This window comes from Bombus pyrosoma, linkage group LG4 (assembly GCF_014825855.1).
Source record: "Bombus pyrosoma isolate SC7728 linkage group LG4, ASM1482585v1, whole genome shotgun sequence".
NCBI lineage: Eukaryota > Metazoa > Arthropoda > Insecta > Hymenoptera > Apidae > Bombus > Bombus pyrosoma.
In genome coordinates, this window is record NC_057773.1 from 5,260,686 (window position 1) to 5,284,935 (window position 24,250).

Here is a 24,250-nt window from a genome sequence, read left to right on the forward strand (position 1 = left end):
CGATGTCGAATGACACAGCCAGTGTTACTGCGGTGAATACTTACGTATCGCTTCGACCAGAGTTGATAGAAACGGTAGAAAAATATATTTACAAAGGGTTAAAGAATGGATGTTTCGATAATTTTTGGAAGTTTACGTACAGTAACATCGAGGAAAATTAGGGATCACGCGTTTCTTGAGTTCTTCTGTTAGCGACGAAGAAATTGAAAGGAATTTCATTTGTCTAAACTTGTAGACGACGAACAGTTCCCGTAACAGGATATCGTCTACGTTTATTATATTTTCCCTTTGTGTAGAATGTTTCATTCGACTAATAAGAGTTGACGTTCGGATAAGTGGGGGAAATCTATTTAATGGAATTCCAATGAAAATTTTGCTGCAATAAGCAAACTTCTACCTTACAACGGTATTTATAAAATTGGCAATCGGCGTTACTTGAGCCGACAGTTTTCTGACTCATAGACGTGTGGGGCCCTGTAACGCAAAAAAGTAAATCGATCGCCTCACGACGGAGATCCCGTAAAGTCGATCCACTCAAACGAGTCAAAAAAGAGGGGCCACTGGAAAAATCGTTTGATCCAATTTACCCTTTCTCGCAGAAAATTCATTGCTTCTTATTTCGAGGCGTGCAAACCATTAGAATTCCAGAAAAAACACTAAGAAATGGGCGTCGGTATAAACAGGTTCCCCACAAGGTTTGCGTTTTTACGTAATCGAAAAATCGACGGGAAACCTAATTAAGCGGTATGCAATCGCGAGTTTGCGAGTAGGTCGACGAACCACGATCGCGTTCCGAGCCAAACGATCCACGAAATGATCGTTAATTCTCGTTGCACGTGCAAAGTACCTATCTTTCCAGATTGCTAATCAGATACTAAGGTGATAAGGTTGACGCTGCTGTCGAGATTCATGCGATTAATCGCGCAGTATGCATTACCATTCTTACGAGCTTAATGTTACCGATCGTCCTTTGAGATGTGACTTTGTATACCGGTCAATGAAATCTCATACGTTACGTATAATAAGCGGTGTGCTGTTGGTTTATGGCACGCGTATATCAGTGAAAGAGATAGTGAATATCTGAAACTGATATTTGTCATGGTCTTTCAGTAGCAGAAAACCGGAATCAGAGCACAGAGCAAAGGCTGAGAAGAGTTGACTGAGAAATTCTGAAGAATCGAACGAGAGTTACAGTTCCTTTATCGAGCAGAAATACATACGATAATGTGATTGAAAGTTTCGTATATCGTTCGATGCGATGTTCTTTTAGGTTGGTTGTATAATAGACTCGAAAGTTTATTATTTCGGCGGAGAAGTTTGTGACAGTAACATCGGTGTCTTTAAACAGTTTATAGTAGCTCTAATTTCATATTGCCTGTTTGTTAGAAATCTATAATGTCAGGAAGTTGTACAATATCTTTCGTTTGATATTGAGCAGATAAAAATTGAATTGTGTGGCAGCAGATAACGTGATCTTTCCTGATATAAGGATACCGCGGATTTTACGAAGACGCATTTAAGATTAATTTTTCCAAGAATAGATATTACTTTAGAAGGATTGTAGTTAAGCTAAATAACAGATTAATTAAAGAATTCCATCATAAATTCTAGCTCGAAAGATTCTATCTTATATCCTGCTCCAAGTGACACGATTTGTAAAATTATCGGTAGAAGAAATTATTCCGTAACGAAGGTATTACATCAAATTCCAGTGAATTCTCCTTATCAAACTCGGAATATCCAGAATAATCATCGAAGAACTCAAACCATCTCTAAATTTCTCCTCAGATTTAAAACAGCCCGCATCAATTCGAGAAATCGACAAATTTCTGCATCCTAAAACAACTTGACCCGTAAGCAATTTACAGACTCCCTTCCCTAAAATACAAAACACCTTCGATATAACATTACAACGTAAAACAACGCCTCTACATCGCACGCTATCTGGCCGTTGCATCGGTAGAACGAGGCACGAGATTCTCGATGGAAGTCTCGAGGGACCTGATCGTGCAAGAACGGCCGTGAACGGCACGTGCCACGGCTGGCTCATCCGGAACCGGTGATTCGCGAAACCAGGCGCGTCTTTTCCCTTTTAGCTGGTCCACCGACTGGACAGGAAACTATGAAACCGGAATCGAAGCTCGAACGGTGCCACGTCGCGACAGACGACGCGAACGCACTTACATACATTACGTATCTGTCACGTGGGCTGCCGCCTCTCTCGCCATGCTCCAGTAGGCTCGTGGATTTTTGTTCATTAACAGGACACCACGCGCCACCGGATTGTCGACCAGGTCGAGCCAGCATCGACGTACAGCGCGCGATAACAATTCCCGGGATTTACGAGCCGATTCCTGATAAACCGTGAAACTGCTCGATTCGTCCGCGATGTATCACTTTCTCGATGGACCGATGATTTATGACGTTTCCTGGTGTTAGAGTTCGAAGGTGGAGCGTGCAGTTGCAGCAGCTGTTCCAGCTTCGATGGGACATCGTGCACATTTGCAGGGATTGGCTTGCGAAGGTTAACTGATTTGGGGTGTTTGGGGTGAAGGAGGCAATATTCGTTAAATAACCAATTCGTGGTTCATCAATTTTGATAGATTTAGCTGTTAGCATTTTGAAGGTTGATGGTTTACGATATAGTTACTAATTTTCTTGCTGTGATTATTATAAGTTGTTCAAGGGTGGTAAGTATATCCAGCAACTTTAGCAGAATTTATATCCTATTCAAACGTAATGTTAGTTAAGTAGTTGCAATTATTCAAAGAAATTATTCGTCTTACACTTGTTTGGATTCTTAGAAAGTCTTCACAGTCTTTACACGTTCTTGCATTTATTGCCTTTTTCCGCAGTTGCGCATTGTAGGTTTTGCGCGATTAAGAGATTAGATTTAGTATGCGCGAAGGCAGTGGTAACAATTAATGGAAAACATGCTGTGATGGATATTTTATTCCAATGCGGTTACTATAATAGTAAACATTTTCAAACAACTACTGCAATTTTAACAAACTATAGACAAAAATCCTACTTGCCAATGGTTTTTCGAAACCTACACATTTAATCTTAAAATTGTTACTAGACTTAAAAAGAAATATCGAACTTCTAGCTAGTATGAAACATATTAGACCTATAAATAATTAATCGTGATATTGAATTCATAATATTTATGTAAATATACGTTTTATGAGCACATCTAAGGAAATAGAATCTAAATGAAGTACCTCGTTTCATCTATTTTGTGTTTACATATTATACAGTCTCATAATAATCCAATCGCAATTCAAGTCTATAAAGCAAGTTCTCATAAACTCGTGTAATTTAACAGTTACGTTATAACTACATAAATTCTCAAACTTTCGATCTCGAAGAACGATCAGCAGCTATAGATTCGTGTTCGGTTCACGTTGGCCACTGTACCTCGCTATTAATGTAGATATATGCGTTTGTGAATTGCTGGTGTACCTGCACCACGTGCGTCGTCGCTGTGGCCAAGTACGGGTAATGAGGCTAATGAGCAACCACAGTGATCTTTTTGTTTGATGAAAGCTCGACCGAACGCCGATGCTAATCCCTCGCACGCTCGTAGATTACGTCGACGAGCAGGCTACGCCTCGACTGAATATTCATGCGGGCCATCGAGTGTCGCGCGATCATCGTCGCCTCGATATGCCCACGACCATCGTCTCAACTAGCGAACATTGATGATAAGGACGAACGAGTTCGTGAATTCTTCGATCTTTATGAATTATTCAATTCTTCGATCGTAATTCGCTACCCCATCGTTAGTGTAAATAATCGTGGTAGACCCGTTCACCCGTCGATTAAAGCTTCATAAAGCTGCAGTTGAGAAATTATGATGTCCCTTGTGTTTCATCAGAGTAATACGCGAGTTGAAGTTAAAATATCTTTTGATGTACTAATTTCTTTATCCCTTCACATTAGTAAAATGTAGAGGTGAGATACGTAGAATAACGAGAGGATTCGATTTATGTAAAAGAAGCATTTTTATTAACAAAAAAAATGTAGTTGTTGAAAGTATATGTAACATTGTAGATATTAAAAAGTATGGTTTTACAAATGTGATACTCTTTGAGCTATTCATCTTCTACCTTCGATCGTTTTCTCTGACTGCACTGATAACGAAGTTCTCATTCGAAAATGTTACGTGCATCATCCACATGATAAAGAGGAAGCTAATATTTCTTATTCACCCACTCTTCGTCCAAAAATGTAACCTTCTAACTTTCAAAATCTCTCAATCGCTCCATCTTCATCCTTCCTGACGTCGAAGAGAGCCAGAGAGCGTAAAGGAAGTATCTCTCGAATTTCCAGGAGAACAGCGGCGATGATCGCGCGCTTACGTAAACAGTAAATAGTGGAAGGCGATGTTGGCAGCTTAACTAGTCAGCCACTGGATAGCCTTAGCCACCGGTAGTAGTCGTCTGTACGCTACCTTTCTTCCTGCTCATCTTTCTTCGCCGGCAGCTCGATTCTCCTTGACTGGCGGTAATGGCGGTGCTCTCGGCGCTTAACAACGCGTGACAATATGCATCAAGAAATTGCCCGAGTACCCTGAACGTTTCACAATGGATCCATACCTTGCCTGTTCGCGGTACAACAATGTAGAAGCACGTTTTGAACCGATTGCAAAGCAAAAGCTGAAGAGTCGAAAGGGAGAACTGTGGCGAGTCTCACGCGAAAACGCCTATACATTATGCAACCAGTGGAACCCATAAAAGAACGTTCGACGTTTGGGATTGAAAATGGGATTCTGCAAAGTATTCATCGTTTCTGGAACGTATCCCATGGGATTTCCAGGTTCGGTAGACTCTATATCGACGCCTGGATTATTTTCTTTTCCCTTGTACTATGGTTCGTCGGTCATGTTTATTAATTTATTCGAATCGGCCAGTGGAATCTCTGGTATTCTAGCGATGATCTATATGGCGAAGCGTTCCACGAGGATTCTGTAACTTCCGTGTTGCATTCTTTCTCACGTTAGCCAGTTCGATCGTAAAGCCGGAAATCGGGCGTCGGTTAATACGGCCATCTTTTCCTCTACCGGTCCGGCCAGGTCGATCTGTTTTTAATATTGTTTATGGTGGAATATTAAGCGTTACAGGTTCTAGTTATTTGTTCGTATAGGTTGGATAGGCCTGGTAGGTATGTGCTGCTTCTTGTTTCTTACCGTGGAATTCGAGGGTTTATTAAGTACGCTGAATGTCCGAGGCTCTATATGAGAAATTCTTTCGCTTTACGAGGCGCTGTGAGATGAAGCTGGTTTCTAATCGATACGATCAGGTGAAATTTGTAATACGATTAAGTGTTTCGATATCTGTAACTGCGTAAATTTTTAATTCATAATAAACTAGACTATACCGGCAATTCAATGCAAACTATTCCTTTTTATAAATACATTTCTATGGTGGCTCTATACAATACAACTCTCGAAAGTATTTATTTAACCATTTCGTTTATACAAGTAAATTTTCCGATCGTGTCTAGTACCATAAATTTCATTTAACTACTTCATTCATACTACATTCTTTGTTAAATAGGAGTATGCTTGCTTAACCAACAATAGGTTTTCGATGTGCATTTCAGCTATGAAACTCAGGAGTCCTCACTTAACTATTCCATTAACCCAAACTTATCCTGTAACCTAACAGTAACCAAACACAGTTCCGCGAGTAATACTAACTTCTCATCCTTCGTTACAAACCTCATTAGAAACATGCAATTCTTCCTAGAAAATCGATTAACGTATCCAAACCTTTACTTGGACAAACCATCTGTGAAACGAAGCTTAGAAACCTCCTACAACTTCCTTGTAAATAACAACTACACGCAAAGCTTCCTTCCTTGCGTAGACTCGATTCTTTCGTTGTTTATCGGTTGCTGTTCTATGTACGATAGTATGCGTCCAAATTCTTTCACAGAGTAACCCATCTGTGAAACCCAGTCAAGAAATGTCGTACAACCTTCCCCTAGATAGTGACCACACGCGAAGCTTCTTGTTCTATGCAAACACGATTGGTTATTGGCATAGAGCAGTCTTGGTAATCTTAGCAGTCCTAGTGGAACGTAATCTTTTCAGGGAAGAACCCAACTACGAAACCCAGCGCAGGAATCTTTCACAGCCTTGCCTTCGATAGTGACCACACGCGAAGCTTCTTTCTCTACGCAAACTCTCTGGCAAGATTCTTCTGTCGTTGGCTGGTTGCAGTCCTATTGTAGTACGCGACCAAATTCTTTCACGGAATAACCCATTTGCGAAACGCATCCTAGAAACCTTCTACAACCTCCTTCTAGATAGTGACCGCACGCGAGGCTTCTTTTCCTACGCAAACACGATTCCCTGGTTGTTGACTCGTAGCAGTCCCGGCGAGTTCCGACAGTTAGAGGCTCGCTGTCTAAAGAGAGGGGCTAGTTAGCGAGGTGCGCGGCCGTTCGGGGCTGCCATAAACAATGGTTTTAGCGAGTGCGTACACACAGCCGGACTCCCACGGTTCTCGCAACAGGGAAAACGGGAACGTCTCCTCCAACGAACGAGCCTGGTCTTTACGCGCACTTTGCCCGTCCGACGTTCACCCACTTTGGCTTTAGTTAAGGCCGTTTCTGACCGTGGAGACTTCCTCTCTCTCTTTCCCTCTCAACGATCGTCTGGGCTTTTACCCGACGTTTACTCGGCGTTCTAGCTACATTCCAGCGTCCATTAGGCGACCAGCACGAGCCCCCCTTGTTCGAAACCACGCCGCGGACCAGAAGGTTATCCCGATTGCCTACCAGCTAAACAATCATCCTTCCCCTCTCACCCGTCCTCATTTCCGATAAGTTCCTGCCTTTTTTGCTTACCCCCGGTGCAAACGTTGCAGTTTCTTTGCCCAACGGCGGGAAGCCCTGTCGTTCCGACGTTAGCCGTCCGATAGTTTTTTCGGCGCGGAAACGACGAGATGATCGTCGGTTTTCTCAGGTTTAGACAGCCATAGGACTAGGCGAGTTTCTCTGGTTACCTGAGATTCGAATAGGTGTTGGGTGCGCTCTCTCTTGTCGCTATTTCGAATGGGATTTGAATGGGACTGGATTTGATACGAAATTGATCAGACATTGTTCATAATATCTATATGTTTGTGATGTTATACGTTGTTAATAATTAGTGATTCTATTTAGAGTATTTGAACTTACGGCTTTTTTAAGGAATTTCAGGTTTCTCTTTAGGAGGAATTCTGTATCAAACAGGACAAAGTTCTCGCGGATAATTTATTTATAGGATACTTTAAATATCACTTTAAACATCTCAAATATCAAGATGCAGATGTTGATCACTAAAAATAAAATATTATTCGAGATATTAATTAAAACTATATCTATCGTAGAATACAAAAAAGTATTCCAAATTTTAACCAATCCTTTGCAATACGAAAAGCTTTTTGAAACTAAAAATTCTACTCCGAAAAAGAGGGGATTATAAACATTTATGAACGTGCCTTCCCATTCTTATCACGTTCAGCGGTCTTCCTTTCTTCATTCTTTATCGTTGGAAACACAATTAAATAAAAATTCCCACCTTACAAGTGTCCGTAACAGTTCAATATTCGATTGTTTAATTACAAATAAAAAACAAACGATGAGAGTTTGATACTTCAAACGATTCTCAGATCTTACTCCCACGCACAAAAAGATTCACGGATACCTTGCGAAAATTGCGGAACACGGGTGCTGTTTGGAATTTCACGGATGACCGGCGAACAACCAATGACAATTGGCTAGTCCAACGTAGCCAGCTCGGGAAGATTTTACGCGATTCTTCGGAGCAATTCTAACCGCGGGAACGAGAGATATTCTCGTCTTTATAGCTACTGATTCTACCGTACGTTTATTAATACGCCGCCAGAGTATCGCTGCCCCGAGAATCCTCGAGTTCCACGAATCGGTTCTAAAGCAAATACGGGAATTATTTTCTGTTATAAGCGGATACTTCTCTGTTTACCACGTAACTTGACTCTGACGAAGTTTTAGAATAGTATTTGCAATGGCCTAGAAAAGTAGAGTAAATAAACGCTGCCTTTCACTGTTGTATCGTCGGAACACCGACGCGATTACGATAATCTAGCTAGACAATGAAAATGATCTAGAATACTATTGAAATGAAAAGTACATTCTAGTTGTTTTAACGTAATGACGACTTCTTTTTGATTGACTCGATCGCGTTCTTGGATGTCATTTGAGAAATTCAAAGACAAAATTCTACAAGAAACAAAGTCTTCAATTGAAGATACAATTTATAAAACTTGACAAATGTATAAAAATATAAATCTGCGTAAACATCAGCAGCCTTGTGACTCTATGGAAGATACGGCGATTCCAAATTTTCCCTTGACAATATAGATATCTGTGATGATTAGTCGTCACGATAGAATACGAGTACCGTCTATCTATAACCCATCTCCCATAAACTTTCCTTTTCTTCGAACGTTAGAAACGTAGTTACAATTAAAGTACATCTAGGGGAATATAAAATGTTCATAGTGAATTCAACGACCGCAAACACGAACGAAACGAAACATTCGATCGATAGTCTAAAAACTAGAATTCCATAAAATTTCCATTCCCTGGAATATTAAAAACCTCATCACGAACAAGTAGTAACATTTAACGAAAAATCGGATTTCGTTGGCCAATCGAACGGCCACCAACGAACCAAAAATTCAATTTACACCCTGAAACAATCGAATCATCTCAACTTCCTCCGAGCACGGAGGTCGCAAGAAAAGCAATTCTACCACGGTGGAACCGAAATACGGAGCGGCTAAGCGTCCACTGCTTGGCATCTAGGTCGGCGATCCGGCCAGAGTATCGGCCGAAACGGACACCTCCATTCATCCTTTCATTCATCCGGGGAATCAGCGGTGGCTTAAGCCCTCGCAGGCGGCGGCCTTCTCGGGCCCGTAATAAGCAAAAAAGCAGAGGCCTGCCGGGCCATTACGCGGAGAAGAGCGAGGAAATCGTCGACCGCGGGCGTAAAAAGCGTGGCAAAGGCGATTCGAGCGCGGCTCGACCGCCGCCGCTTCATTTTTCTGCCACTCTCCTCTCCCTCTCTGCAACGCCCGCGACGATGCTAGACACGGCCCGCCATTGTCTACGGTATTCTTGCGCGGGAAAAGACGCGAGAACTACCTTCGGATCGAAACTGTGTTACCATTTTCTTGAAAGGAGGGAGGCGGGGGGAGCTCCGTGCACCTGTGGCGCGACTAACCGACACGGCGGAAAGAAAACGCGGTAGGGAGTTGATTTTTCATGGGGGAGAAGCTTCTTGCGTTCGCGCCCGAGAAGTCTTTGTTCGTCGGGAATTTGTTTTGTTGCTCGCCATTTGAATGGCTGAACGGACGAAGCATGTTGGTTGAGCAGCTAAAACGTGGATCGATGAAGATCCTATCGGAGGTTTCCGAGAGCTAACTTAAGGTTTCGAATTTTTAGAATAGCAAATTGTGTCCGTTTTGCATCCTTTCCGTGGAATCGTTTATGTATTTGTTTAACTTCTGCTATTGCTCTATGTATATTGTATTTACACGAGGATTTTTGAAGTTACGTAATTTATTAATTAGCTTATGCGTACGGTTACTCCGAAACTTTGCAATGTATTTATTTATGTAAGGGAAATTGTATTCAAGGATTATAAGGAAATATGACAAAGAGGACATACTTGGAAAAAATAAAACGATATTATTGCAAATTATTTCGAGCAAAATCCTGCCTCTTATAATGAAGTTAATAACTGATTTGTAGTATTAAAGGGAATATTCGTGGATTTCTTAATGATTATTGCACTGATAATTTGTGAATATCGAAAGTAAAGTTTAAAAATACGCAATGAAACGGTGACTACGCAGTATTATAAAAGGATCGAGTGACCATATGGAGTCACAGAGATGGCAAAAATCGCAAGAATAATAAATATTAATAGAAGAACTCACCAGTGTAGAAAACTACCCGTCATCGTGACGTTGGATGTTTCTGCCAAGGACGTAGCGTCAGCATCCACTCCCATATCTTCTTTGGAACACATCACTGAATCAAAAATTACTTAATCAGAATCGCGCAGTTAACATTTACAGACACGAAGCTTCGTGTACGCGAGCTCGAGCGTGACTGCCCTTGTCGTTCGAAAATTTTTGGGGTGGGGCAGGCACACTATGCAGAAGGATATCGAAGGTTGTGTTTACGTGTTTCAAGATTCAAAATACAAGTATATTATTGATTTATAACTCTCCTTGCGCAGCAATTCAAAAGAAATAAAAGGCCACTTCGTTACTCTATTAAACGTAAATTATTTCCAAAATTATCGAGTTAAAAGATTTTTTACTACATAATACTCTTAATAAAAATTCATTTCGACCATGTAATTTATTAATTCTCTATTTTCGTCGTATAATAACTTAAAAATACAATCCTTTATATAGTTAATAAACGCTATTTATTATTTACCTTAATTTGTGTACTTAGAATTGGTTTAGATTATAAATTTTATTAAATATAATATTTTTGTAATTCCCCTTTCATTAATTAATTCTGTTTTATACAAATGGAAAGTTTAACGTAATTGGATATTGAATATGTTCTAGAAGGAGACGAGGGGTTGAACAGACGCCTCGTCCAAATCGACGGGGTGTTGTCCGAGGCGGAGGAGGGTGGCGGAAGACGAGGGTCGGAAGGAGGGTGGCGTGCTATGATCAGCATGGAGCTTCCGGCACATACGACGCAGCATGGTGCTCTTCACCTGGGGGTCGGGGTCGGGGTCAACCCAGGTGACCCAGCCGGAAGTGCTCTGACCGCCATTCATCCGCATCCTCAGGATCCCCTGGCCCTCCACCACCATAATCACGGAGCTGCAACACCCGGAGGTATGCACGAGGACTCCAAGAAAAAACGTATGTTTCTTCTTTCGAATCCATGTCCCCCATTTTTTATTTACTATAAGAATAACGTAGGAAAGTGTTCAACTTGATTTCAAACTCGAGAACATTATCTTAAAAATATTCAATCTTTTCTTCGTAGAATGTTACTATTAGATAAAGACACTTTCCTGCAATTCTAGTTTTAATTAATTGTAAGTATATTTAATTATTCTCTGCGTCAAACACTTTTTTTTATTATAAAACATTTTTATTATACATATTATAATTTTTTGTATTTCATGAGAATTCACGAAACGGAATTTCATAAGACGAAGATAGTTTCTTGCGATTTTTACTTCTCATTAATTTTAAATATAATTTAATATGCGTGTGGCTCATGAATCTATCACATTTGATAGAACTTGTACGAATAAATTTCTTCTTGTTGAGCATTAGTCCTTCAATGAAATCGATATAGATGAGTTCATGACAATTTCATTCGTCGATTAGCGGGACAAACGAGTTTGGGTACGACGTGCAAGTCGCCAGGTTAATGTTTCATCACGGTAATTGGTCTTCTTCTTGTCCGCGTTGTCGAGTCGACGTCCACCCTATAAAAACGAGCCACGGGTGATGCCGACACTTGTATACTGGTTCTTCGCCTGCCTCTGTGTATCAACACACTTCTGGACATTCCTCACATTCCTTTCCCTACAACTTGTTCTTTCTTCTACTACGTTGCAATCTAAATTTCTTCTGCTCTTTGCCACAACTTCCACTATTTTATCCAAGCATTTTTCCATACGCAGGTAAATTTATATTTAAGATCGACTTAAACGTTCGGTATACATGTTACGTACATGCACTTTCCTCTAACTTGAATCTCATAAATACGAGGATAACCTTATCCTAGAAATTTGTGTTCTGATAACGAAGACATATAATTTCATTTTGTAATACGTTTTTCCTATTGCATTTTATCCTTCGATGTTCTAACGATTTCGCGTAAGGGGAAGTCTATTTATCGAACTTACCAACTTTCAAAATAGCTTTCCAAATTTGAGAACGCATGGACGCTATAATTAAAAATCGTGCAGAAACCGTGTCTTATCGTTTGGAAGGAGTAAGATTATTCTTGTTACAGCGAAAACAATGAGACTGGATATGGAATATTTATGAATAAAGTAACGTCAAGTCGTATAACTTTTAGGATCATAAAATAACCAAAAAGCATCATTCGACATTGGAAATATAGTAGGAAAATTTTATAGATAGATATTATCGCCCAATTAAAATTTCTTCGGAATATTATACAACAAATAAAAAGTCACGATGAGATTTAAGATCTCTGTTCGGCAAAGCTCTGTAATCATCCCGGAGAACTCGTAATTTTGGGCTAACAAATGTTTCTGACATTCACGTAAAAGACGATAAAGAGACAGTAAAAACTTTATTCGATGCTGTGTGATCATGTACGATAAAAAGCCGACAGCAACATAGTATGTAAGAAATGTCATACAATAATTCGCGGGCACGGGTCAACAGCGTTATTCGATCGAATAGGCACTTTCAAGCTTTTTACTTTCGATCGCGACGTAGCGACAGCTAATAACGCGGTCATATTTTTCGCTTGATTCCAAGTCAATAGGAATGTTGTAACAGGCAAAAAGCTGGGGGCACGTGCTTCGCGGAAAGCCACGATAAATCTTCGTCCACGTTGCTCTTCCATCACGATCTTTCGCGATGACGGTGCACCGTGTTCGCTGAGTCAACTTGGAATTCAGGAATACGTTCGATCGTGTGCCGCGGGAATAACTCTTTCCCCGCAGAAAATCGACCTTGTTCCCAGTTTACGTGGACGAGTCTCTGTGCACGGCGCTCTCCGAGCGGTATAAGAGGAGGAGATTTTACGATCGACGTTATACGTCTTCGTGGAAGACGAATGGATCCACTTTCGGACGCGATTTATTTGTCAATTAGCCCGATACCAGAGATGATTTACGGCGCAATTGTCCCGCTCGATAGAGGCTGATCGTCTGTCGAGGAAAATTGCCGCGTTCAGGTTTATGGATTTATTAATTTCGCGACTGGCAAAGGGACGGTTTTGATACGCGTTTTTTTTCATCCTGATGAGATTTAAGTTTTCTGTTCGGCGAAGCCCTGTAATCTTCCTGGTAGGACTCGTAATTTTCGGCTAACAAATGTTTCTGTTCTCTCTCGTGCTAAATCTATGTAAAATTCACGGAGACTTTGCGCGTCCCTGGCAGTTTCTTTTCGACGAGTCGCTCGGAACTTGTGTCGATAAATTATCTGTATCGATAAGTAGAGAAACGGGACAATTATTTATACAAGTACAATACTAACGTTCAATTCTTAAAATACAAAAGACTTGTTCTGTAAGCGTATTTATTGCGAGGACACGTCATATATAATAGCAAATTATTTCAGACGTGGAAAGGACCGATATAATTTGTAAATGGGTCGTGTACAATTACCAATTCGAAGCTCTCTTCCATTCGCTCTACAAATCATCATATCCTAGAGACAGTCTCTCAATAATTACAAACAATATGTATAAAAAAATATATATTAAATAAATTTCCTTCTTAAAAGACTCAATCTCCTGCAATAAAATTCAATTTTTCAGCGTAATCATATCCTATGTAGTCATCACTAATGGCTACATTTTTTTTTTATTACTGTACGATAATCCCATGGCAGATAGAAAAGAAAAGTGGAAATTTTCCAGAAACTAAATTTGAAATAAATCTCAAGATATCCAATCTCCTTTTCCTCATCCATCGTCATCTACAATTATAGCAAAAGATTTGTCGTTTTCTCGAGCAGAAACAGTGATTCCTCTAAAATCTCTTCATTAAACCGTAATGACACGTTGGTACGTAAAGGAGCCTGTTATCCGGGGTTGCTTATCCTCGCATCGATATCGACTTAATTGAATCTTATCCTCGCGGGACATCGAGCCCGGGCGATACGTGCCGATCCTTCATCAAAGACCGCCAGAACAAGAGCCGCGTGAAAGGCCTCCTTGTTCCGAACGGAACAATCGAGTTAGCTGAAGTTGCTCCGAGTTCCACGGCAACGATCTTTTCGAGCACACGTATACGTATACACGGTGTGCTTGTCGCGTCTGGTTCACCTACTTCGCCATGAAAAATTCGTTCGATAACGCGTGACTCATGGGAATAGTCATTGAGAAGCTGTCTCGCAGCTGTTGGTAATTCGGACGAGTAAAATCGGATCATTGATTCTTGTGAATGGTTATATACATATCCTTCTTTGTTCTTCAACATTTAGTTTGTTTTTTGGATACGTTGCCAACACTTAAGCAATTCCATTAATGACAGATAGCATGTTGAATTACCTTCACCTACATTTGTTATTTTATTATTGCCACTTTTTATTCTTATTAGTTTGTCCTGTTACGATTTTCCTTGTATTTCGTTTTCAAAGGTTTTTAATTTATGAAATAGACTCTGTATGTTAAATATAACACGACAAAGTAGTACGTACTGTTGACTCTTCCACATTTTCTTCCCAGCCGAATCGACGTGTAACCATAAAATATCTCTAATTACCATTCTATTATTCTTCTTCTATAATTGTCATCCTTCCAAGAATTCACGACAAATTTTCAGGCGTAAAAAGTCTAGGCGAATCACTCTGTTGATTAATGAATCAGTCAAAGTTATTATTTCCATTGACAAGTACTATTATCCTCAAATATTTACTTAAAAGTAGATATTGTTATTTCTACTTTGCTTGAAATAAATTACACACGCTTCTTCAAGAAATCAAATGGCTATTTCTAACACATAAAAAGAGAACTATCTACTATCAACTAGAACATAAAACCTGTATCACGAATATCAAATGAAAAATTACACGAAAAGATACGCGATACGAACCTCCGGAAGATCGTATTATTACAAATCTACAAAATTACCACGAAAAATCACGAATACTTTCAACCACTTTGATAGTTCCAATCTCATCGAACATATCGAAAAAGAATATCGATCAGTGGTTGTTTCTATCGTTAACGACGAAATATCGACGAGGATCTCTGATGTAAAATGACGAATTCGACGAAATCACCCTGTATAGACGCGCAAATGCGCTCACAAAGAGCACGGTGAAGCAGTAGTTCTCCGGAACCAGCCGTCGCTTGGTGGACTCTCGTCGTGGTCGAGTCGCGTACACGTATATAGTCGTTCCGGACGCTGAAGAGAGTGGCGCTGGTTAAGGAAGATGAAAGGCTGCCGCCGTGGCAGCAGCCGCTAACGCGGCATGGCCCGTGGTGAACGGCTCCGTACGGGGGAGGGAACGGAGGAAAAGAGGCATCCAGGAGGGGTCGTTAAATCTAATGATATCAAGTATTTGACAGAGAGGGCCGGGATCAGTTCGGAGACCACACGCGCGTGTGGCACTCGCAAGTCTACTCGCCATCAACTTTGTTCCTATTTCACAATCATCGTTTCCGTGTTCTTTTCTTGCGCGGATATAATTGTCGCGTTGATATGGCATTCGAGTGTTTGGACTATTATTCTTCTTGTTGATCGTGAGGGAGCTTATTTAGGGCTTTGTGAAAAAGATTTCAGAGAGATTTCTATTTCTAGAGATTCGTCGAAATTCGTGATTCTATTGGAGTATGTTAATTTGTAGATGTCTTTGGAACGACGATTTCATCTTATCTTTCTCTTTTAGAATTGTAATTATCGCCTCGATATTCTTGTTGGTTACAAGGAAACATAACTTCGCTGCTATTCCACATTTTATGTATTCAAGCGTGAAAAGCATGATTCATAAACGTAATTTTTTTACATATACCGTTTCTCATTTCATCGATTTAATAGTACGAGTCGCTATTACTTTGTTGAAACAGGAAGATTTACATAGACGGTAGGAAATAAAATGGTTAAATGAATTTTAATAACGTCTAAGCTGTAACATCAGTTGCTCTGGATGTTGTAGCGGTGATGATCGATCGCTTATGTGTTTAAACGACAATAATCGCCGATCGTGATCCGTTTTCATCAGCAAATCGATTTATCAGGCTATCGTATCGCGGCCGATACTAATTGCATTCGCTGACGTTAACGTTAATCAAAGCTCGGAAACATTGTTGATGCAATTCTAAATATTTGTCGTCTCACGCTGAGCGACGTCTCAGCTATTCGAATTAAATTGATCATGCGGGACCACCTCGGGCCATTGTACCTATATCTCGATCGTCGGAGATCGATATCGTTCGTCTTTGCGGCCAATGATGAGCGCCATGTTGGAAGATCGTCTCGATAGTGACGGACAAAGACCATAATTCAATGTCTGGATCGGGAATCCACCGATTTCCGTATTTTATCTATTCCTTCCCACAGTCCCTATGACGAAATTAATAATTCGACTAGACGAAAGTTCATTTTGACTCGTTGCAGTCAGCAGGGTTAATGAAACGAAGTTTGGAAGATAAAAAACAAACGTTATATTAACAATTGAGAACCGAAGAGAATTAATCTATTTATTTTTCATAGAGATTGTAGCGTCTTGAAGAATTCCTTGAAATTATCCTTTAAATTATCTAAACCAAGTGGTATCGTTCCTCTTACTGAATTAGAAAATAACGTTCTTCTTCCATAAAAAGGAAAAAAGCTCGTTAAATGATCTAAACCAAGTATATCACTTGACTTATTGAATTAAGAAGTAATATTTTCATTAATAATAATATTATTACCTAATAAATTAATAAATTATAATTAAATAAGTATAATGAAATAAAATTGTTATCGATAAATTAATATTAATATTTCTTCCACAAAAAGAAAAAGACGAAACTCTGAACTACCAACCACAAGTATATCGTTCCACTTAGGCGTCTACTCGATTAAAAGATAATATATGTGTAATAGTTTAGACTTGCTTAAAACGCAAGAATCGAAAAGTAGAAAGAAAGGTACAGGTAGAATTTTCCATCTGTGCATTTCCCCTGCAAGCAATTAGTATCGATAGGGGCAGCATACTCGAAGTACATCCTTAACGAGCGGACACCGCGCTTAATTAGCCGTGCGCGGAAAAATCGTGGCTCGCCGCGGAGCATAAATTGGGTTCCCGTGCCTCACCGTGAATTTTTCGTTCGTTTCACGATTCTCTCGCGTCGACCACCGCCGCGACAATGTTTTAATTGCGAATCGACCGGCCGCAGCACCGATCCGACTTCGATTATCTCTAATGGCTTTACGGTTATCTAGTTGCATTAATTTGTAATTAATACCAGAGCGTAAGTACGCGGTGACCACCGCATGGAATTATATACTTTAAGGACGAGATCCTATCGTCTTGTCCGCGACTTTGTAATCTATCGGTCGATCATGCGTTCGTGGTTGCAAAATTGTCATTACATGGCGATTCGATTATGGCGATTAATACGTGGTTAATATGTAACGAAGGAGAAATTGAAAAGTGACACTTTTGTGATTTGTTTCCTTTAAATTTTGGTCGTATGGAAGTTGCAATCATTTGGTGATTTCGTTATGGATTTGTAGCGGTACATGGATCAGAGGACGATGCAAATCGGTAGCGACTCATGTTGTTGTTTTGCCTCGGGACATTGTCACCGCCTTGAAGCACGAAACGTAAAGATAAATAAACTCCGGGCAAAACAATGTCGTCGTTACATGCAACCATCGATCAAAGACGAATTCGAATTTTCCGACTCTCCCTCGACCAGTCTAAATAAGCGGACGCGATCGCGAGCGAATCAGTTGCTAACAGTTTCACGAGTTATACGAGTTATCGAGTTATCCGCGAGCGATCATACACTGTCTTTGCGAATACGTTGTACGAGCGTTTCTCGACAGTATTTATATTTATTTAATTTATTCCAAATATATTTGACGGGTTGCAACAGCAATCTTTCGTTTCCATTTTATTAATCCTTTACACCATTCACCACAGAGTTAAGAGAGAGATCTTTATGGTATATATTTATGTAGTTAAAATACAGAGAAAGTGTAATGGTTGCTCTTTTATGGACTGTTTTCTTATGGAACAATAATAAAGATAGTGAAAAGATAGTTTTAACTAGTTGAGTCAAGAGGTGTTTCCATTTGCTAAGAAGTATTTGTAAGATAACGACGGGAAAATCGGAAAAAAAGATTTGTAAGTGATTTTAGAAATTCCTATTCTATGGAAAATATTCGTGTGAAAAAAGGTAATAAGTACGTAATTAAAGGATAACAATCATAGTATTAATGTTATCATAGAAGATACTTGAAACAGCTATTACGTAAGCGTAATTAATGCGCGGCGATTAACAAAAATTCGATTTTTTTCAAGCAAGCTTAGTTTCTCTCTCCGCCGAAACTCGTTCTCTCGGGACTCGTTAGAAACAAGCTCTACCCGCTCTGCTCTTTAAAAACGCGAAACTCTCACTCACCTAAAGCTGCTCACCGTTATTCACATTCACCCTTACTTACCACACGTTTCTTCATACATATAAACCTGCAAAGAAAACAGTTCATTTTCACGAATAAAATTCACGCCTGGCACAGAAAAATATCTCCGCTGCTGCATTATCCAGCGCTAGTTCATTGGAATCGCGTTCGAAAGCAGCGTAACATGTCGCCAAGTGTGGAGACACCCGACGTCCGCCATGAGATATTAAATCCTACGTTCGAACATTAATTTCATATGCATCGAAACTGTCCGCCTCTTTGAAGGAATACGACGATGCACGCAACGTTGTAAAACCTGCCCCTGGTACTCAACGCCCCCTGAAATTAACAAGTTCATTTCATAACTCGCGCTTAAGGAAGCGTACACAGTTCATGGTGTTTTGTTGCTCGAAACGGGAAACCATCGACGAGTTATGAGGGACGTAACGCAATGTGGAAGTATAGCTGCGAATTTTTCCCCATTTACGATCCACCTTATTTGTTCATTTGTTTGTTATAGAATGTTTCACTTGGAAAGTTAAATTGGCTCGTTTGGAATATTACTTTCATACTACTTTCTTTATAAGGGGTAGGTGTTAATGGTAAGGGATGAAAATTGTTCTTCTTAATAAATTTCCTATTTATTTGTGACGACAAATAACGAGGTTTTGATACTGTTTGGAATACTGAATATATATGAATTATCGGAAAATGTCTTCTTTAAAGTAGTTGATAATTTATCTAGACCTTTGTCTAATCTATTGAAGTTTTGGTATTTTTATTACAAATCCTCCGAATATATTAAATATACTTAACCCGTGGAAAATTCCTGCTTTCTCAAAGTGGCTGATAATTGACGTAGAACCTTAATGGATGATATTGAAATTTCGATTTCGATATCAATTTTAATCAAAAAAATGTTTATTTTAAATCTCCTTAACGTCGAGTGTATAGAGGCGATACAGCAAATTTCATCTTCGTTAACGCGGTTGATAATTGCCAATAAAAGAGAAATCTATCGAGCTATTCCGAGGAGACGACATCTCACGTGTATTAATCTAATAAACTCGTTCCAATTCAACACTTTCCACAACTCCAACCATAACTCCTAATCAAGATTTATCTCAGCGAGGATGTAATATCTATCTCTCTTTTAAACGCTTCAACTCATACGAAGGAGGAACGTCTCGAGTGATTTTATTGGAAGGGACGATGCTCTTCTAACACGGTGAATAAGAAAAAAGGAAAAAGGGAAGTATGGCGAGGAATTCTTTGGCTGGTGAGATGCCCTCGCGGGGATTCCCATCGTGGCAACCCCGTAACGGAGTGACTGGCAGCACGTAATATTTCGCCAGCCGCGTCTGTGTTCGTATTTAGCGGAGGAAACGTTCGGGGTTGAGATAGCGGCCAGTTATTTATGGGGTTAAATAAAGGAACACAGCGCGATGCCGCGATACCAGCCGCCAGTACAAATAGGTTGCAGCTCGACTCTGCAGTCTGCTATCGTTGCAAGTTCTCGTGATCTGCAACGTGCAACCTTAGAAGTATCTCTCCTTTTTCCTAGGTACTCGCGTCGAACTTCGAGACAACCTTGAATCGCTGTATCAACTAGGCGAATGTTTTAGATTCTCCACAGAGAGAATTGACTTTTTTGGAACACTCGACTGGTAGCTGAGATTTATAGTGTTAATTATGCGCTTGGTATACCGTCATGATTAAAATGTTCGTGCACTGTGTACACGTACACGAGCTACAAAATGTTTATACATTTATAGTAATTGAAATATAAATTGTACAATGTATTTGCTATATTTTCACGATTAAACCGCAGAAGCTAATACACTTGCAGTAATTGAAATTTTTGAACGTAGAGCGCTACACAGAATGTGAAAAGTATGAATTTGCATGGCGAAAGAATGAAGAGAAATTCAATCGATCGCTGGTTGGAAGTAATTTTACGACTTTGTATGCCTTTCTATGGTGTCTTTTTAAGTAAAGACCCACGGACACAGAACTTGACAAGACCCATTGAAAAAGAACGAATTAAGACCCCCACTGGCACCGATTCTACATTCTAATGATGTAATTCTTTTGTTTTCTTTTTTTTTTGAACAGATGACGGCGGTCACGGGATGAACCAGGACGGTGAGTCGAAACACAATATCTTCCTACTTCTTTTTAAATATACAAATTGCCAACAACGACAATAAGATCTAGTTGATAAATCTAATTGCGCAGAACGACGATGAACTGAATTTTAAATACTGATACATAAATTAAAACACAATATCTTCGATCGTAAGCGTTCTCTAAATACGCTATCATGTAGCAACGCTGGATCATAAAGTCGGTATCTATACAACATCTCGAATACGCAAATCGCTGAAAATTATGTAGAGAAGAATGCTGCTGAAAAGTAATCTCCCCTATCTTAGACTCCTAAATCACTATGAACAATATAAAATCAACGCCCTGTCTAGCCGATCAGCGCCTAAGTTCGGCGTTGACACACCCGTACCGTTATCACCGGTCCCGTTATAATTAAATGCGCGGTGAATTGCTTATCGGACGCGTCTGCTACTCTATCGGGTTGGCGATCGATCTACAGAAATAAGCAATTATCTTCACACGCGTCCTTATCAACTGAAACGCGTAACTTCCGTGACCGCGATCTAATTGGCAAACAGCCTTAATTTCAGTATCGATAAATTACCGCTGCGACTCGTTTCGACGGGACGAACCGAGTTCGGTGACTGAGTTATTAATCCCGCGTCTTGAATTAATTATTTTTCCCCCGATTTTTGCACATTCGTGCTCGTGTGCTTGCTACTGAATTGATATAACCTCATTTGTCACGAGCATATCGCGTACAGAAATCAGTATAACGTTGCGTTTTGAAATTGAAACAACTATGGAATGGGATGGATACCGGACTGGATTATTATTGGAACAGATTAATGCGAGCTCGGTTTATTTTTAACTGACATGCAGATTAGAATTGGAGAGATAGTCGATTATGTCATATTCTTTCAGAAACATCCCAAGTGAATATACAAAGTGGAAGCGAAACTAGAAGAAACTTAAAATTAACGTATATCAAGAAACGAAGGTATTTCATCTAGAAAGATGGAGTTTCGTTCGAATACTGTTTCTACGCTTTCGTTAAAAGTAACTAAGCCTACAGTCAATTCGAGGAAACAAAATAATAGAAATTCGTGTATACACTCCAATGCTTCTTCCCAAACCTAAGTTATCATTCAAAAATGTCTGAAAATTTCGCAATCAAAATTACAATTCCCACTCGAATATATACACCTCACCAGCAAAATTCCTGTGGCTAAAAGAGAGCGGAAACCGATCACTGAGAAAGCGCGGAAACTGCCAGCACAAAAACGTCAGAACCCACGAGTGATCACGCAGCACGTAATTTTACGAAGCGACCCGGAGCCCAACGCCGCCGGTCCCGCCGTCGTCGTTTCTTTTCGAACAAGGGTTCTCGCTTGTTTATCGAGGCTCTCGATCGCGCCTGCGAATCGCGCGATGCGGACGGATAGGTTCGCGATCCACGTCGAGCGCCGCGGATCCGGCGTGGCAGCACAATGTTCGCGTATAATTTATGCCGATGACGTGGAAACGATTCCATGTTCCTACATACGCTGCACACACGTACGTCGCAGCAAGTAGTGTGCGAGCCGCGGTAGGTGGAAGATGGTGGAGGTAATCACAAGTTTAAAGGGTAAACGGGCCGTAAGGTGTGAGGCCCCTCGAGCTCTCTCTCTTGGAGCCGGCGCGCTCAATATTCAACAGGTATTTACATTCGCAAATTGTTTACGTCAGCCCACGATGAAATCTGTCAGGATTTCGTTCCCTCGGCAGCTTAACAGCCTCCACCTTCTCCGCCCTCCTACCTCCTCTTTTTCTTCCTTGTCTTTCCTCTTTGGTCACCTTTGGTAGATCGTATCACTTCGTCTTCGTTGCACTCGAAGATATTCCTCTCTGTGTGTTAGATCGTTCGGACGTCGTTGGCGTGAGCCTGCCCTTTTCTCTTTGGCTCGCGTGCACCCTTCCTCCCGGCCAGTAATTACATCTGGGTATTAATCAAGCGTACGTCGGGAACGAGAACCGCGAGATCTTGATTTTCGCCACTTGCAGGCGCGCGCGGCCAACTCGCGGAACCCCGACGTAACCCCGAGGTCCGCGCCAGGTTATTAATTTATTGGAGACGCCTGGTTAGGGCCTCTCGCATCGCTTTGATTTATGGCGTTACGATTGTATTGTAGCCTCTCTGCGTGTGTACGTACATCTTTTTCAATTGGTTCGCGGCTCGATTTGTGGCATTTAGGGGGCAGACTGGAATGTTACGGCGCTATTGGTGGAATTCGTGACAATTAACGAATAATTTCTGAGAAGTGGACATTTTTTAGAAATTGTTGGTTAACTTTCAAAATATCGATAGATACTGATTGGACAAACTCTACGAAGGATTCGCGATGATGAAACAAATGAAATTTCGTTCACGCATTTGTCGATAAATTCTTCTAATCGAAGATGCGATATTTCGAATAAACTACATGCACCTGAAGTTCTACTTAAAAAAAAAAAACGACATTTTATATACACCGCTCTAGTAGTTGAGGGATGTTTCAGTTCATAAAGCAAACGCTAAACGCTTCCACTAAAATACAATATCTTAAATTGTAGGAAAAAATCTGTTACACTATATCGCTATATGTACTCACCAAGACTCACCATACTGTCTACAACGTTTCGTCAAAGCAAAACCCTTTCACCGTCCTCGCCACTCTTTCTCTCTCTTTCTCTCTCTCTCTTTTTCTCTCCAGTTATCTATCGAACGTGGCTAGTTGGTTTTTGTGCGTACCTCGACGGCGGAGGACTCATCCCCCGTTAAGGTTTATCGTTGGCCGCTAGTACGGGCGCGGATTACACGGCGGGCGTATTTGCGCTGGACGGCGGCGGCTCGCGGTTATGCCAGGCCGGTCCTAATTATAGCGTAACACACAAGCGTACCGTATGCCGCGCTTACGTAATCCCGCGATAATGCGGCTCCAGGCTCCTGCATGCCTCGCCTGCCGATCCATGTATTCGCGCGGCCACGCCGCCATTATCTCTACTCCTAGGATAATGACATCGGATACGACGAGTCGGTCGGCGACGCAGCGAAAAATCCTCCAGACGATACCGCGAGATCCCGCGTTCGATTAAGTCGAACCGGCAATCGCGCTGTTCAGGTTCCCCCGAGGAAACAAGGATAAGGGGAATGGCGGATATTCGCGTCGATTAATGACGCCTTGTGGAAGGAATTGTTGTAGCAAAAAGAAAGTGTGACAGGGTTTTTGAAACATAGAGATGTAGAACAGAGATGTAGCGTTGTTTTGTTTTTATGCGTACACCGCGTGAATTTGCCAGATGAATTTACGTCACAAACAGCGAGGATGGTTCTGAAAGAATCGAGGTTACGTGTTCAGCTTAACTTCGCGGAAAATTCTAATTTTATGAAATTAATGACTGTGGCAAAAGAAGAGTGCGATCCATCAACCTGAACTTTTCAATTTATGAAACAAACTTCGTCTCTCTTATCAGTTTGGAGATAACTTCGCAACGCGTCCTCGTTTTATTCAACATTCCATCTTTTACACACATAAACATAGTGCCATACGAGCAAAGGCAAGCATCCACGCGATTCGGCTAATAAATACAAATGAGCCGGTGCCAAGGAAATATCGTTCAGTGCGAGAAAGACGTTGAGCATGAAAGATCGACTCCACCGGACGTCGACGGTGATAGCGGTCCCGTGTAAATGATGACCGCGCGAAGAAACTAATGGCCGACGATTATTTCGAGCACATATTCCGGGTCAGCCGTCGAAAAGCCACGGTCCACCAT

General features: G+C 40.8%; 1 protein-coding gene across 10 annotated transcripts in view; it reads left to right on the forward strand.

The window, feature by feature from the left end:
• The window catches only part of LOC122567215 (paired box protein Pax-5-like), a 196,198-nt gene that overhangs the window by 39,708 nt on the left and 132,240 nt on the right, over positions 1-24,250 (forward strand). For 7 of the 10 annotated variants that reach the window (XM_043725557.1, XM_043725561.1, XM_043725559.1 and 4 more), the window contains exons 2-3: positions 10,626-10,931; positions 20,462-20,491. In XM_043725557.1, the coding sequence (XP_043581492.1) occupies positions 10,730-10,931; positions 20,462-20,491 (232 nt within the window). In that variant the 5' untranslated portion in view covers positions 10,626-10,729. The remainder of the gene's footprint in view (positions 1-10,625; positions 10,932-20,461; positions 20,492-24,250) is intronic. The other 3 variants (XM_043725562.1, XM_043725558.1, XM_043725563.1) reach the window with 3 other exon arrangements.